The sequence below is a fragment of the Heptranchias perlo genome, chromosome 32 (assembly GCF_035084215.1).
Source record: "Heptranchias perlo isolate sHepPer1 chromosome 32, sHepPer1.hap1, whole genome shotgun sequence".
NCBI lineage: Eukaryota > Metazoa > Chordata > Chondrichthyes > Hexanchiformes > Hexanchidae > Heptranchias > Heptranchias perlo.
In genome coordinates this window covers 19,007,256-19,024,118 of record NC_090356.1, presented here as the reverse complement: position 1 = coordinate 19,024,118, position 16,863 = coordinate 19,007,256, and the positions used below count along the sequence as shown (strand labels likewise).

General features: G+C 42.9%; 1 protein-coding gene and 1 long non-coding RNA gene across 4 annotated transcripts in view; one reads left to right on the top strand and one right to left on the bottom strand.

Annotated features, from left to right (window-relative positions):
• Positions 1-16,863, bottom strand: part of atp13a2 (ATPase cation transporting 13A2) — an 82,187-nt gene that overhangs the window by 51,003 nt on the left and 14,321 nt on the right. For all 3 annotated transcript variants that reach the window (XM_067970547.1, XM_067970548.1, XM_067970549.1), the window contains exons 2-5: positions 3,971-4,044; positions 2,986-3,153; positions 2,088-2,146; positions 907-1,015 (exon numbers count right to left, since the gene is read on the bottom strand). In XM_067970547.1, coding sequence (XP_067826648.1) covers positions 907-1,015; positions 2,088-2,146; positions 2,986-3,153; positions 3,971-4,044 — 410 coding nt within the window. The remainder of the gene's footprint in view (positions 1-906; positions 1,016-2,087; positions 2,147-2,985; positions 3,154-3,970; positions 4,045-16,863) is intronic.
• Positions 5,750-13,389, top strand: LOC137301128 (uncharacterized). The gene is made up of 3 exons (XR_010958229.1): positions 5,750-5,838; positions 10,307-10,807; positions 12,439-13,389. It is a non-coding gene; the product is annotated as an uncharacterized lncRNA (long non-coding RNA).

Below are 16,863 nucleotides of genomic sequence, written 5' to 3'. Positions count from 1 at the left end.
TAAGGAAAAAAAAGCACCATTTATAAAGATTAGAATGCGGCCCTGCTACAAACTACAAGGAGCCCTGATCACAGCAATACCATGTTACCTTAGGGGAAGCTAATTATGGGTATTTGAATGAGTGATGATATTGAATAAGAAAAGGTGACCTCAGACATTTTACCTTTTCACAATAGCTGTTAATTGGACTCAACAAAATGTAATTCTGAAACGTGTTGAAATATAATGTGATTTAGAAATGAATCCACTCCTTGGGAGTATCAAGGTTCAAGAACAGCTGCCCTTTATTCTTAGTTCACATTCAGCAGGTGCATTGTGACCATACATGTCAGCTCCCTTTAGCAAACTCTTCCCATCAGTTCTGGGGGGACTGGGAAGGAAGGGGAGCAGTCTGGTTGGGTCCTTTTTTTTCCATATCTGCAACTTTTATAAGAACATACCAATATGCTTGTTGCACAAACTGAAGTAAAAATTTGGTTCTGTTTATCAACGCAAAGCTGGTATTTCACAGTTGGCACCACTGAGTTCGTTTTATACCGGGGAATGGAACAACACTTTCAAGTGTAGGCACTTAATGGCTGCCTCAAGCATTCCCAGGTAAGGCACGGCAAGGTAAGATGCAATGCAAAGTTCCCTCTACTCTGTCCCAACAATATGCCTCACCCTCAACTTCAGAAACCCATCCACTGCTGCACCTGCATGACATTTTTTCCATTTCCCATCCTCTGAGTGAGATTGTCAATTAAATGCTAAATTAGGGGCAGTTTTGTACTATGAGCCCGAATTCATTGGGAACAGGATTGAGACTGCCCAAACTCATATTACATAGGAGCATTACCTCTGCATTACATATGGCTATGTAACAAGTAATATAACAAATGCGTGACACATTAACTGATCTCCTACCTCCTCTTGTTTCTGAAGTTGAATAGTGTCCTTCCAATCATCTTCAAGCACTCCTATGGCTAAATTAATTTGTTTATCATCTTCACTAGACTCAGTTGGATGAGGAAAACTTTAAAAGTAGAGGCACAGAGAAACAAGAGCATTACACTGAGAACTGATCCATATTCTAGCATTTTCTGATAACTTGAAATGGAGAAGTGAATTGAGGCGTGGAGACAGAAACAGGCAGCTCTGGCCCCTGATTTCTGTAGTAGTAGTTCAATGTTCAAAATATAACAGAACTCTGCCCCTCGTGCATTTTTACCATCCTCCTTGGTAGGAAAAGTAGGACTGGACCACCAACATTTCCATAGAATCCATCAATGCAACCTGTCCAAGGCACGATCAAGACCAGTGCAATGCCTGCCAGTTTTAGCCAACTGTCCTAGCTCCTGCAGGCCACCTGCCAAAGATTAATGGCGAGAGGCACGATCCAATGTAGTTCTAAGTTAGCTGATCTCTGCCAGGATAGGGCGAGGATACTACAATTAGAGTATGCAGCAGTGGGGGTGGGTGGGTGTGGAGGGAAATCAGTCAGAATTCTTGTTAAAAAGTAAAGGTGGGGTGAGAACAGGATCTGGTTCGGCACAGATAACATGCAGCCATCGGAGGGGACCATATATCCCTTAATTTTCTTCCGTTCATCTCCAGAGTGAAGAAAATTACAGGATATACCGTTCCCTTATTCTTGCCAGGGTGGGCTTTCACAGCTACCAGCTGTACCTGGTAGCCCCCATCACAAGTGGCCAATCTTCACTTCTTAGCCTAAGCAGCGAGTGTGAATGGACTATTTGACTGTGCAGAGCATCAAAGCTGAGCCTGATTCTATCCTCACTTGACTTGTGTACTGTCCAGCAGGGGTTAATACAATTGCAATCAAGAGCAGGAATCCTGACTTATATTTTATTTCTACAGCCCAAAGCACTGATGCCAATTGTAGTACTCCTACTGCCACCCTGGCTGGGGGTTAGCTAGTGCTCAGGTTTGTAAATACATTTAATGTCTCCAGATCTTTGGATAACCATCTCAATAATCCATGGAACATTTGATTAAAGTTGTAGTTGTTCAGGATAGTTCCACTGTCATCGGTGATTCAGTAGTTCAGTGTGCAGAGCAATTTTGTCTAACACAGAAGAACTAACCAGTCATCCTCTACCTCCTCTGTCCAAACTCTGGCTACGAACTGCTGGTTAAACGAATCCTGCAAGAAACGAGTTTAAACATTAGCTCCTGTCATTCTGATCTTAAAATGTTTCTTAAACTTTATGCAAGATTTATTTGTAACTAACAATTGAAGCAAACGAAAGAAAAACTTCAAAACTAAATTTTAAAAAAGATTTTGTATGATTAAAATACATAATCCTCAGAAGATTAAAAGATATGAGGATCTTTGAATAGAGTAAAAAGCCCATATTAGACTGTTCCTTATTCAATCAGTAAAGTTGCACAGTCTCTCTACTAAAGAAGAATCTCGGCAACAAGAGCCTCCTTTAAAAAGAGGTTCCCTCCTCAAAATTAAACGATCACTTGTTCAGGTGAGCAAAATTACAGTCAGAAATATAACTACTAATAGCAAAATTACTCATCACTAAAATAAGTCAGATGTGTATTGCTGAACATAAGGTCAAACAAAGAATAGAATAGAAAGCAGTATGGGGAGGAGGAGGAGGACCGGAGACTTTCTAGATTGTTTTCTCCAATCTATCTCGCCACCTTCATTCACTAAGAATTGGGAACTTGTAGATAGACAACTTCAAGACTTCATCAGTGCTGATAATAGGTCAATTACTTGCACCAGAGGGAGATATACATACGTTGGTATAAAGTCAGATTTGAAATGGGAAGCCAATCAGCCACCCTACCATTGAAGGTGCACTCCAACAAGTAATTGAACTATACGTGGTTAACTGCCTTGACTGACAGCTGCTGCTAAAATTTAACCATAACCACAGGAGACCTGCTGCTCCAAGAACTTATGAACTGATTCTCAAGCCTCAACAATGCCAGATGTATCCCATGTCCAGGTTTGTTTTTTCTTACCTTGATTATGACCCAGTCAGATTGGCTCAGGTGGCAGGGATGGCACTTAGCAAGCACTTCCAGAACTGGCTTCCAGTGAAAGATTAGCCACAATATTCCCACCGACAGTACAGTAAGAATATGGCAGAGAATTACCCGCCATTGCACACGCTGGTATCCAGTCACCTCCTGCACAGAAAATAAATGTTAGCATTAGTACCACAAAGGAGTGCGCAGGTTATTCACTTTACTATAAAAACTTCAGAACCCCCAGTTAATAACTGTAGCACTCAGTACTGTGTCGGTCACTCACTAAGACTTCATACAATTGCGAAAATTTTTTCTGTATGTCTAAGATCCAACAACATCTCAAAATCCCAAAGGTGATTCTTGAATTAAGTAGATCTTTCCTAAATCTGTTAAATTGTAAAACTCTGTTGCTTAAAAAGGGAAATAAAGTCTAGGAGTACCTTTCTGTTCAAAGCACTTGCCCCAGCTCAACCATTTGTATCACCTTTTAAAAATTTGCTGCCTCACTAAAACCCATCACTGGAAGTCTTATTCCCCCCCCCCCACCCCCGCACTTAGTTGCTCCAGTGACATTAGGGATAGGGAGGAGCTATGTGCATCCTGGAGCAGTTCCACTTACTTTGGAGTCAGTCCAGGGCTGCTTAGCCCCTGGGTAAATACTTTGAAGTGGGGAAAGGAAAGAAATTAGCTTGAGTTTCCACTGGGATGTTCCCACAAATATCCTGCTGGCCAGCTAAGAGCAACACTGGTGGCATTATGGGCCAGACCACATATCCCCATAGTCAGATGCATAGCCCAGTCAGAGTAGGGGGCGGGGGGGGGGGGGAGGAGAATATAGGAGAGGGAAACATAAAAGTGTACATGTCTTTACAAAAAAGAATTAAATACTCTTTCAAAATTTTTAAACAAAAATGCTACCAATGTTGACCACCTGAAGGCAGAATGCATACTTCTTAGCCCCTGCACAATACATTACCATAGAGGTGATGGCCCCAGGGTGCCGGACTGCCCCATAACAGGACCGCTGGTCCTTCAGCAGCTTGTTGCTATCTGTGAAAGAACAAAAAAAACTATTTCAGTCTACCATCTACCTAAACATACACCTAGCAGCAGTGTGTATCTGTCACAGGGTGGTGGCTGTAGAACACCCACAATAAAGCTGTTAACTTTCAAGCAGATTTACGGACAGATCGACTGGACTGACCAACAGACAGACGACAACACCAACAACAACTTGCATTTAATACAGAAAAGCGACCCAAAGCACAAAGGCATGGCGAGAAATAGATGCCAAGAGAAAAGATGATTGGAATTATCCTCAAGCAGCAGGATAATCACAGAATAGTGTGTGGTTTTGGTGGTGGACAGCAAGGCCCTGTAGAGCTTGTAGTGATCAAGCCATATCTAGCATGGAATGCTTAAGTCAGTTTTGTACCAAGTACAAAAGTACAAAGAACTATTTCTATTGTAACACCTCACACTGAGACTCTCGAACTTAATAATGACATTGGAAGCAGAGCCACTGCTCTCTATCTAAATAAAGTGAGCATCATTTATATACAGTCACCCAGCCACTCAGTCTGTGAACTCACACTCAACCCCTGATCTCCCAGCAATGCAGGCCTGCCTGTCCCACCAGATTGTAATAGCTCCATATTATTTTAATTTTAAATCTGTTTAGTTTTCCATCTTCCCCTTCCACAGACCATTCCTCAGTTGAGAGGGTGGCCAGGTTGTTCTACTAATGACACTGTGCAAGTAACAGCTGGGAGACGCAGATTTATATTCACTCTTTCCCTCCCCGTAGAAAGCAAAGCCAAGAACTATGAACTTCTTTCAAAAGGTAAATTGTCCACATTCTACCATTGTGGCCTGGTGCACTGGTACACCAATAGCCATGCAACTGTGCACGTGTGTTTAACATTAAACATGGCAGCACGCTACAGTCTGGTATAACTCACCATCACCCTCAAGGTTACATTGAACTTTTCTTGCTAATACTGTACTTTGTTTTCCAATTTACTCCTCTCCTGCAGGCACAATCTTTAGCTGGGTTTGATTCGATGGGAGTTGGCAAACCTCTGGTCACTCACCCAAGACTGAAATTTTTCATATGTGAGCCTAGGCAGTGCATGATAGAAGACTATTTGACTACCAGAGGCTTTCAGAAAGGTTTTGATAAGGTACTAAAAGAAAGTCTTCTAATTAAGCTAAATATTGGGAATCTAGGGTAGCAAAAGAAGCTGTTTAAAACAGGAAATAGAGGGCTCTTGGGAGAGGTCTAATATCAAACCAAGGGGCAGGGTGTAGAGGTACTGAGTCACTCACTAGGATTCAGTGCTTGGACCCTTGTTGTTTCTCATTTAAACAAATGACTCAAACACTGAAACCAAATGAAAGAGTGTCAAATTTGCAGACAATGAAATACAGTGCTAAAGATCTACAAAAAAAGTTATATAACTAGGCCAAAAAATGGCTACTGAAATGTAATACTGACAAATATATTGCACATTGGATGAAAAAATGTGCAACATCAATATACAATGAAAGGAAATGAATCAGTACAGGGAGACTTGGCAAGGAACCTGGGAATAACAGACTCATTATTGACAAAAACTAGATAATAGAACCATGGAGATTTACAGCACAGAAAGAGGTCATTCAACCTACCCTGTCTTTGCTTGAGGAATCCAAAACTAATTCCACTGCTCTTCTTTCTCCCTATAGCCCTGAATCATCTGCTTCAAATGAAGCAGTCCAAGCCAGCCTAGAACAAAAGACCTGGAGAATATCCAAGCATGGGCTGACAAGGGGCAGGAAACATTTGCACCAGCTAAGAGCCAGGTAATGACCATCTCAATCAACAGCCAGTATCTCAATATGGAAAAGCAATGCTGGGATATTCACCAGAACTGCTGGAATGTAACAGAAATTACGCGTTGAGATTCTACAACGGAGTACAGTGTTCAATTCTGACCACTGTGTTACAAAAAACATGTACATCCTTAGAAAGAGTACAGAGGAGAGCATGATCTATGAGGAAAGATTAGAGATAATCAATTTCTACAGTCGAGAGACATGACATTTAAGGGGGAACTTCACTGAGGTACTCAAATTGATAAATGGTTGGTAAGCCGATGACAGTCAGGGAAGGGAGATGCAAGGCCAGGGCTGGGGGAGGCCCAAAGACTTCGTGGGTCCAGGGGAACACATCTGCTTCACCTGGCCCATAAAGATTTCAGATAAAAGTAAAAATTTTTAAAATACCTTGGCCTCAAGCTGGCCACTCCGTGACTCCCGCCATGGCTCGACTGTTGTGGTTGGCCTCGCATGGGTCTCCCGAATGCAGAAGTTAAAATGCTATCGAGACACCGATGACGTCATCAGGCAGAGACTTTTAGATTTAAATTAGGCTCCCACCTACCCGCAGTGGGAGCCACGGCCAACTTCAAAGTCGGTGAGGATAAAACGTCGCCAGGCAGGAACGGTGCAGCCGTGAATTCGGATGATTTTAACCCTCCCACGCACCGTTCCGATTGGTGGCGGTGGGGGGAATAAAATCTACCCCTCCGTATCTCATATGTCTTTTATTTCTTTGATTTCTCTCATTATGCTTTCTATCGAATCATGCTTCCTATCAAATCATGCTTCTATTACTCCTGCCACTTAGCCATCTCCTGTTCTCCACTTAAGAACTTTACAGCTTATTCTATTTCTTTTCCTGTGTGTGGTTGCGTCGTTTTTTTGTTTCTCTGTAAATACCGTTCATCTGTAATTTTTCAGTTCTGATGAAGGGACCAGAGCTGAAACGTTAACATGTCTGTTCTCTCCAGATACTGCCTGACCTGCTGAGTGTTTCCAGCATTTTTTGGTTTTGTTTCAGATTTCCAGCATCTGCAGTATTTTGCTTCCTTTTCCCCCACAACAACTTGCATTCATGTAGCGCCTTCAACGTAGTAAAACATCCCAAGGCGCTTCACAGGAGTGCTATTACAAAAATTTGACACTGAGCCACATAAGGAGATATTAGGACAGGGAAGAGGTAGATTTTAAAGAGTGTCTTAAAGGAGGAGAAAGAGGTAGAGAGGCGGAGAGGTTTAGGGAGGGAATTCTAGAGCTTAAGAATCATAGAAAATAGAAAATTTACGGCACAGAAGGAGGCCATTCGGCCCATTGTGTCCACGCCAGCTGAGAAACGAGCCACCCTGCCTAATCCCACTTTCCCGCATTTGGTCCGTTGCCCTGCAGGTCCCGGCTCTTCAGGTGCACATCCAGGTATTTTTTAAATGAACTGAGGGTTTCTGCCTCTACCACCCTCTCAAGCAGTGAGTTCCAAACCCCCACCACCCTCTGGATGAACATTTTTTTCCTCATTTCCGCTCTAATCCTTCTACCAATCACTTTAAATCTATGCCCCCTGGTTATTAACCCTTCCGCTAAGGGAAATAGATCCTTCCTATCCCCTCTATCTAGGCCCCTCATAATTTTGTATACCTCAATCAAATCACCCCTCAGCCTCCTCTGTTCCAAGGAAAGCAACCCCAGCCCATAAGACTATAAGAGATAGGAGCATAAGAGTAGGCCATTTGGCCCCTCGAGCCTGCTCTGCCATTCAATTAGATCATGGCTGATCTGATTTTTACCTCAACTCCACTCTCCTGCCCTTTCCCCATATCCTTTGACTCCCTTGCTGATCAAAAATTTGTCTAATTCAGCCTTGAATGTATTCAATGACTCAGCCTCCACAGCTTTTCGGGGTAAAGAATTCCAAAGATTCACGACCCTCTGGGAGAAGAAATTCCTCGTCATTTCCATCTTAAACGGGTGACCCCTTATTCTGAGACTATGTCCCCTAGTTTTAGATTCCCCCATGAGGGGTAACATCCTCTCAGCATCTACCCATAGAGTCCCCTCAGAATCTTGTACGTTTCAATAAGATCTCCTCTCATTCTTCTAAACTCCAATGAGTATAGACCCAACCTGTTCAATCGTTCCTCATAAGACAACCCTTCCATACCCAGAATCAACCTATTGAACCTTCTCTGAACTGCCTCCAATGCAAGTATGTCCTTCCTTAAATAAGGGCACCAGAACTGTATGAAGTACTCCAGGTGCAGTCTCACCAGCATCCTGTACAGTTGTAGCATGACTTCCCTGCTTTTATACTCCATCCCCCTAGAAATTAAGGCCTAGGAAGCTGAAGGCACAGCCCCCAGTGGTGGAGCGTTGAAAGTCGGGATGCACAAGAGGCCAGAATTGGAGGAGCGCAGAGATCGCGGAGGGTTGTAAGAAATTACAGATTTAGGGGAGGGGTGAGAACATAAGAAATAAGAGCAGGAGTAGGCCATATCGCCCCTCGAGCCTGCTCCGCCATATAATAAAATCATGGTTGATCTTCGACCTCAAGTCCACTTTCCTGCCTAATCTCCATATCCCTTGATTTCTTTGAAGTCCAAAAATCTATCAATCTCAGTCTTGAATATACTCAATGACTGAGCATCCACAGCCCTCTGGGGTAGAGAATTCCAAAGATTCAACACCCTCCAAGTGAAGAAATTCCTCATCTCAGTCCTAAATCGCCTACCCCTCAGTCTGAGACTATGCCCTCTAGTTCTAAACTCTCCAGCTAGGGGAAACTGTCTCTCTGCATCTACCCTGTTAGGCCCTTTAAGAATTTTATACATTTCAATAAGATTCTCTCTCATTCTTCTAAACTCCAAATATAGGCCTATTCTTCTCAATCTCTCCTCATGGTGAGGTCATGGAGGGATTTGAAAACAAGGATGAGAATTTTAAAATAGAGGCGTAGCCGGACCAGGAGTCAATGTAGGTCAGTAAGCACAGGGTTGATGGGTGTTTGGGACTTGGTGCGAGTTAGGATACGGGCTGCAGAGTTTTGGATGAGCTCAAGTTTACGGAGGGTGCAAGTTAGGAGACCGGCCAGGAGAGCACTGGAATAGTTAATGATACAAGATACAACTGAATTAATTCAAGTTCTTTACTTTTCTTCACTGGCCGTTTAATAATGATGTCCAGACTGGGCGCCATATCATTGTAGCGAGCACAGAGCAAGCAGCACCGGAATACCATAACGAACAATACACCTTCAAATATAGTGAATATTGTTCAAAAATCAGTCTTAAATCAAATTGTTATCTGTAACAAGAGCTACTGGCAACAAACACATGAGGAGCTACACAGGCTTAGTAAAAACTCCAAATGGAATGTCATTGCGAATAGGGGCTGAAGTCAAAGTGGTGACATTGTACTCTCGGACAATTATAACCACGTGTATCTGTCCCTCACCACATACTTACATTTATCCCTTTTAGCCATTCCCACAGGCTAAGCCTTTATCTGCCACACCACACTGAAATTCTGTCATGCAACAACAACTTGCATTTACATTGCCTTTAAGTGGAAAAACATCCCAAGGGACTTCAGAGGCATGAATGAGTCAGGAGACCCCAGGACTTGAATGCAGTTCATGTAGGGTACGTGGAAACAAAGGTAAGTGAGCAGAATCAGGTGGTGAGAGATCCTGGACTGCATCCGTTGAGACAAAATGAACTTTGAACTCTGCCGCAGCGTTGTTTCCTGTAGGATTGACAGTCAGTGAGTGCACTATTTCCTCACCACTGTTCTCACCAATATTTTTGTTTAACACCAGCTTAACTCTACTTGGCCACACTGACCCACTTCAACCTTAGTCTTCTGTTTCTATTCTACCCACCTTACTTTTGCCCTCCTGTTTCTACTCTACCCATTGACCCACCTAATCCCCATTTCCACTCCTGCCCTTTACGAATTTCTCAATTCAAGTTTCCTCACAAAATGCATAAAAAGTGATGAGCGTATCCATGTTGGGTCCACGTTTTACTCATTGGGTAACCCTTCACCAGGCTGTTCTGTGAGCTGAGTTGGGTGGGAATGTTCCTATGTATATTATCTAACATGGATTTCCATAGACAGCAGTGACTTAGTCTGCCTGCAGACTGAATGGAATCAGCCATTCAAAAGAGGCAGACTCAAATAAAGCACAGTTCTATTAAGTGAGGATAAAGCTGCACGTTATCTGGAGACACAGCCATACGTACACTCTTGACTTTCCAGCCAGGCTGTTACAATGTGAAATGCTGATATCAGTAGCACAAGGATTTTCTTTGATTATTTACAAATATTCTTTAGAATCAGCAGAGGTCTAACAGGAGTAAGAATGAACCCAAAAGCTGGATTATAAAAAGGCTGGATTTTATAAAAGAAAGTTTGTTTGGATGAGTAATACTCCCTCTCTTTTTCTTCCTGCTTCAAGGCACTGGCTCTTTGAGGTTTGTCTGCATGTGAAGAAACATTTGAAATCGATCTAGCAGGATACGGTAGTGGAATCGATAACATTAGGGAAGTTCAAAATGAAGCTGGATGCTGGGCTGGGTGACTGAAGGACTGTTCCTTGAATTTTTTTAATGTTCCTATGTTTCTCAATTTAAAAAAAAACTTGGAGTGCCTCCTGACACTCAAGACATTTTCTCTCATTTTCCCAGTTAGGGAATTGGATGTATGCTTCACAAGAAAAATTTGCAGGGCTATGGGGAAAGAGCAGTGGAGTGGGACTAACTCTTTCGAAGAGCCAGAACGGGCACGATAGGCTGAATGTCCTCCTTCTGTGCTGTGATTCTTGGGCCACATGATGTCCACAGAGAAGACAGCAGTGGGGCTATCTCCAGGCCTTCGGCACTTCAGTGTTTAAACCCAGCCAGCACAAGCGGGCCGACTCTGTCCTTATGGTGGTGACCAAACTTCCTGCTCAGTTACGGTGAGAAACTACAAATTCCTTTATTGTTTCAAATTACATAACCAAAAGTTGTGTGTAGCAAATCGACACAAGCTAATCAGGCAGCAAGATTTTAAAAAATCATGAATCACAGCAAGTGACATTTTTACAACTAATCACTATTAATCTGATTTGTGGTTTTTACAATCCAAACCTACACCATAAATACATTGGTGTTAAATACTGTCATTGTTACGTCTATCTGTAAATTAGCTGGTAAACACCCTAATTACCCTCCGTGAAATGAATGGCATGTTACCCAACAGTGAACCAGTGAACAAATGGGGTACGGTAGCATAGTGGTTATGTTACTGGACTAATAATCCAGAGGCCTGGACTAATATTCTGGAGTCAAGAGTTCAAATCCTGCCATGGCTGCTGGGGAATTTAAATTCAATTAAATAAAATCTGGAATTTAAAAAAACTAGTATCAGTAATGGTGGCCATGAAACTACCAGATTGTCGTAAAAACCCATCTGGTTCACTAATGTCCTTTAGGGAAGGAAACCTGCCATCCTTACCCGGTCTGGCCTATATGTGACTCCAGACCCACAGCAATGTGGTTGATTCTTAATCGTCCTCTGAAAAGGCCTAGCAAGCCACTCAGTTGTTCAAGGCGGTGGCTCACCACCACCTTCTCAAAGGCAATTCGGAATGGGCAATAAATGCTTGCCTTGCCAGCGATGCCCACATCCCATGAACAAATAAAACAAAACACAGCAGAAAGAGGCAATGGCCCTCATGGCTGGTCTGTACAATTACTGTATGGACCTGTGATTGATACATTTGGTCTCAGCACACATCAGAATGTTGACAGTTACTGGGGAAGTTGAAAAAAGGTGGTTCCTATCCTGTGATTTCCTTGAAAGCAAAGGTGCCCATTTAACCCTGACTGTAAACATGAGAAAGGGAGGGAGACTCTGTTGCTCTTGCATGCCACCCAGTGACACATCAGCAGTGGAGAAGGTTGACAAACTGAAAAATCAAATATCTCTGCTTACCAGTGCGCAGTGATGCGAGGACACTATCCTAGCAATTTTCATTGTGGCACAGTCACAAAGGTGTCAAAACCTTTCTTTGGTGCTGCTTTTGTCAACTGTGCACAAAGGCCAAAGCCTACATTGTCCATCCCGAGCCAACAATAGTTTAGCAAACAACACAGGCCACTAAAGGGTAAAACAACTGTCAAAGGATGCCGCACAGCAACTCAAAGGAAAGGCCCAGGGTTTTCTGTGTTACAGCATTGCTGTGGACAAAAACACCTTTAATGCAGAAACTGTCCAGCTGCTCATCTTTGCGAGGAGTTGATGATTCCTTCAATATCACAGAAGGGCTCACAGCTTTGAACAGCATTCAAGGAATCACAAAAGTAAAAAGGCCTAAATGTGTTGATCATTTACATACGGAAAAGTCGTCCATTTCATTTCTAGCAAGATGAACTGCTTTGTTAAAAAGGATTTGATCTCTTCTTGTGGTGGGACAAGACAATTATATGCCTGAAGCTGCCATGGGCCATGCTTGCTCACTGATCACTGACCACCAGATGCTGCAGCCACGGCTCAGGCTCAGACAGAGAGATAACATTAAATACATCGTCATCATTTCTGTTGCAGGTGTGCTGACCCAGCTCATCACCCACCACTGTAGTGTACATCAAGAAGCTACAGCAACCACATTAGGCAGCCTCAAGTCAAGATGGTCATAGTCATCTAGGCTGTCAGCTTCAAATCAATAGGCTTGGACAGCTCCAGTTTCAAAATCTGCAGGAGGAATCTAACGCACAATGCACAGACCTGTTGCACCACAATGACGTACACTGTCTCAGCCATGGCACGGTACTCAGTTCTTGAAATTGTGTCACAAAATACAACTCTTCATGGAACAGAAGAGACGGCCGCTACCAGAATAGTGCAAAAAGGCATGGCTGGTGGACCTTGCATTTCTAAAGGATTGCACAGACCCGTTGAATATTCTCAATAGGCTCACCGGGTCGTGAAAGAGGAATTCGACCTTGTGTGCACTTTTGAGACTATGTTCCAGCTGTTGGCAAGTCAGCGGTCTCGTGGTGAGCGGTCGCACCTCCCCTCATGCAGTTCATTTTCAGTGGCAGCGCAACAGCCAATTCATTGTGACTGTTTCACTTCAAGGCTGAGGAGTGTGGCATGCGAGTTTGCCAACTGCTTCCACAGACTTCCACAACAAACGGCCAGAGCTAGAGGTCTTTAGAAAACATTCTGCTGTCAATTTTGACAGCCCCATCAGCAATTCAAATGAGCTCCAATGCAATGATCAGCTGAAAATCAGTACGTCATTGTTCACGCTTACTTGCTATCAGACAATCATTTTGACAAATGAACCATCAGAAGTTCTGCTTCCGCTCAAGGTTCAAGGTTCACAGACAAACATCTGCAGGATGTCCCCACCCCCTGCAGCGAAGCAAAAGCAAGCCCAGACCTCATACTGAAGAGCCAACTTGTGAGAGAAATAGTTTTTCAATAAGTTAAAACAAAAATATTTTGTGCAAAAATTGAGACTGTGAAAGTGTGAGAAAATGCGGAAATGTTCTATTAGTAAATAAATCAATTGGATATGGTGTTTACTCATGATTTTACCATACCCAAAAATAATTCAATCATACATTACAACAGTGACTACACTTCAAAACTACTTCATTGGCTGTAAAGGGCTTTGGGATGCCCTGCGGTCATGAAAAGTGCTGTATAAATGCAAGTCTTTTGTTTTTTCATATGCAGCCCACTCACTAGTTGTGGGACATGGATTCACCCTCCACCCCCCACTTCTGTTTCGAAGTGTTGTACATCTCTGATCTATGGCACTAGAAATGAAAATATTCAGGGAGTAAAACTGAGGAGACAAAGTAGTTAAATTCTTCAAACAGGAAAACAGCGACAAGACAGATGGCCAGGGAATATAGAAATCTCTTGCATTTGGGAGAAGAAGCTAAGCTGCGAACTGCACTTGGTTAGGCCCCTTCCTAACTGAAGTTTATGAATATTAGTAAAGAAGTCTTTGCTGCAAAAGATAGAATGACAGCTTTCTAGGTGAGTGCATGGGCACTGTCGGGCAACTTGCTACATGTTGATAACCTGAAGGGGCTACAGATGTTTTTAATATGAAAAACTGGGTGGGGGGGGGGCAATTTAAAGAGAGTAAAAAAACTAGATCTTGAGCATTAAAAAATGACTTATCAGCAGCACTGGTCATTGTGATAAAAGTTTGCTATACAATTTGCAGTCTGTGACTTGATCCATAAAACTTCTTATTGGCTTCAGATCAGTACTTAATGTGGAACAAAACAGGGGCGATCTCCCAAACAGAGGCATGAGGACACAGTGGACCAGTAACTGATCAACGATGAAGACAGGCATTAAATTGCAGAGTTTGAATACATATTTAGAAACACTTCTGAAGGTTAGATGATGTACACTTTGGTTGAACATATAAACAGAGTTGATCTACTGACATTCATTTGGTGTTGCACTGCCTTTTTAAAAACCCATCAACTAGCCTTCAAATAATTAGCTTTAACCTTGATTTGTAATTGAACCCAGTCCAACACGGGCCCAGTGCTTCATCTAAATCACAGTTCCATATAGATCAGATTGGTTTCATTTATTTCCAAAACAATGCTATTTTTCCCCACAATATTAAAATGTTTTTCTCCCCTCCCCTGAAACCTGAAAGCACAGGCTCTCGCTGGGCTGGGCTCCACGTGTACTAGCCTCCTTGCCCAAGTAACCATTCATGCGTGAACCTAGACAGTGAGTACTATTAACCAGCCCAGCTAAGCCCGATCTTGTTCGCAATCAACATCAACTCACACATTTTCCTGCAGGGTTACTGCATATTGATCAGGGAGCACGAATTCAAGCTGAATTTTCACCTCCCGTGCTTAAGGGTCACCGAGGCCAATTGTATTGCCATACTGTCACCCTGGCTGAGATCAACTAACTCAGCACTGGCCAGGATTAAACCCAGAAAACCTCCTGATCTGCATGGCTCAGTACCACACCAGGCAGTGTCACAACGAGTCAGCGTTTTAATTTTAACAGTTACAGGAACTATGCAGTACTATCTCAGCATTATTGTAACCCAATCAGAATTTCACTACTGAGACCAGCAGCTACCAATCAAGGCACTTCTTTGCTCCATCCAATTTGAGCAATTAATATTCCTGTAAAGAAGGGGCTTGTAGCCTTTTATTCCTCATGAAGCCCTCCTGCATGCCTCCAGTCCCAACAAAGTGAAAGGATGGTTGATTACCTGCGGCCAGGGTCCATATCCAGCCCAGTCTCCTGTGTCTGCTAGGGACCCACGTGAAATATGTTCAACCCAAGTTCTAGATAATCGTAATGCACACCACTAAACTCTGATTCAGTGCTAAATCCGAAACCTTTCCTAGCATGGCTACAAAAATGGTGATCCAAGAAACAAAGATGTCACCATTGTGCAACAGGGGAGTGAAGTGACCTACTGCACTGCACGTTCTTCTCCAAGAAAACGTTTAAAGTTTCTCTCCAGTGTCACAGTTCTGCTTAGTTTCAAAATTACAGAACTTGATAAACAAAATACTCCCTTCAACACCAACAGACACCACAAGTATTTCGCAGCTTTCCAGGCAAGACTGTGATAGGGGAAAGACAGTGAGCAAGAGACTTCTTTAAAATGTTCAACTCTGTATGACATTCCATGCGCTTCCCTCATGAGACAGCCACATGAATTGTCACGGCAGTATATTTAGTTACAATAAACATCCTGTACCACTCCCTAAACTTTTTTCTGGGTAGCTTACAAGCGGTCTTTCCCACTACTGACTTATCTACGAATGAACTATATTCACAATGCATACCTCACATCAGGCTACACCATTAACCTGCAGGATAGGATCCATAGACCGCAAAACTGGATTCCCTGCTGCTCTGCCACACCTATTCATCGTTTCTCTACAAATATAACTTTAAAGCAATGAAAAGATCGATCAAAGTGTCTTACCCACAATCTTCATGGTCTCCATTGTGAAGCGGAGTGCCACAGTAATGTTCTGCCAGCAGGGTTCACAGCTGAGCATCTAATTTCATATTGATTATTTTACAATGAGCAAAGAGTCAGGTCTGGTCAGTCTCTGTTAGGAAATAACACTCTCAACAAGACGAGTTCTTTAGCAGCACTCGCAGGCTCAGTTGCTGGGAGACAATCTTATCCTTATTCTTGTCACTATATAACATGCTTATCACTGAAACCCTTCTTTGTAAAACCTCCCTATTTGTTGCTGGCAATTTCCAGTTCTCATCTTTTTATGAAAGCTCAGTATTTAGATTATCTTTACAGCTGCAATCTCACAGCAGAGGGGAGAACAGCTGGCCTGGATGTTTTTGACCTCTGCTTTAATGGTTCTGTAAAATACCATAAAAACTCTAAAATACGAACAGTGACCTTCCCACCTCAAGACGCCGATTCCTCACTGTGGTATGGCTCCACAGGCACCGGTACATTGCCCAAATGGCTGTTCTTCACGTAAACCTAGATCTGAGGGTGTCCAAACTACAGACGCAGGCCAAATATAACCTGCAAGTCCACTCTGCTCAGCCTGTCAACTCTTGTCTGATGTTCCCGAGACAAGCGTCTACATCTCCAGAGACATGTTGTCTCTTGCACTCGCTCACTACATTCCTCCTAATTTTCACGTCCAAGCTATCGATCTGTCAATACGCATTTAAAGGAGAGGCTAAGACCATGGTGGAAGCTGGCAAGAAGAGAGATTATAGGCAGAGAGAGATCTAGGGATGAGCACTGCTGGCTTTACACTTTTCACCTTGAAAATAGATGACAAGATGCTTTGGGAGAAAGAGGGATAAAAACAGGAATGTGATCACTGCATGGAAAAGTAGAGACAGCGGCATGAGAGAAAGAAGAAAATAATATCAGCATCTGATCTGTGCCGGTTCAGCAGTTGTTTTGGCTTTTTAACTTCAAACCTGAAATATCTATTCCTTCATGTGGGGAGAAATCTCATGATC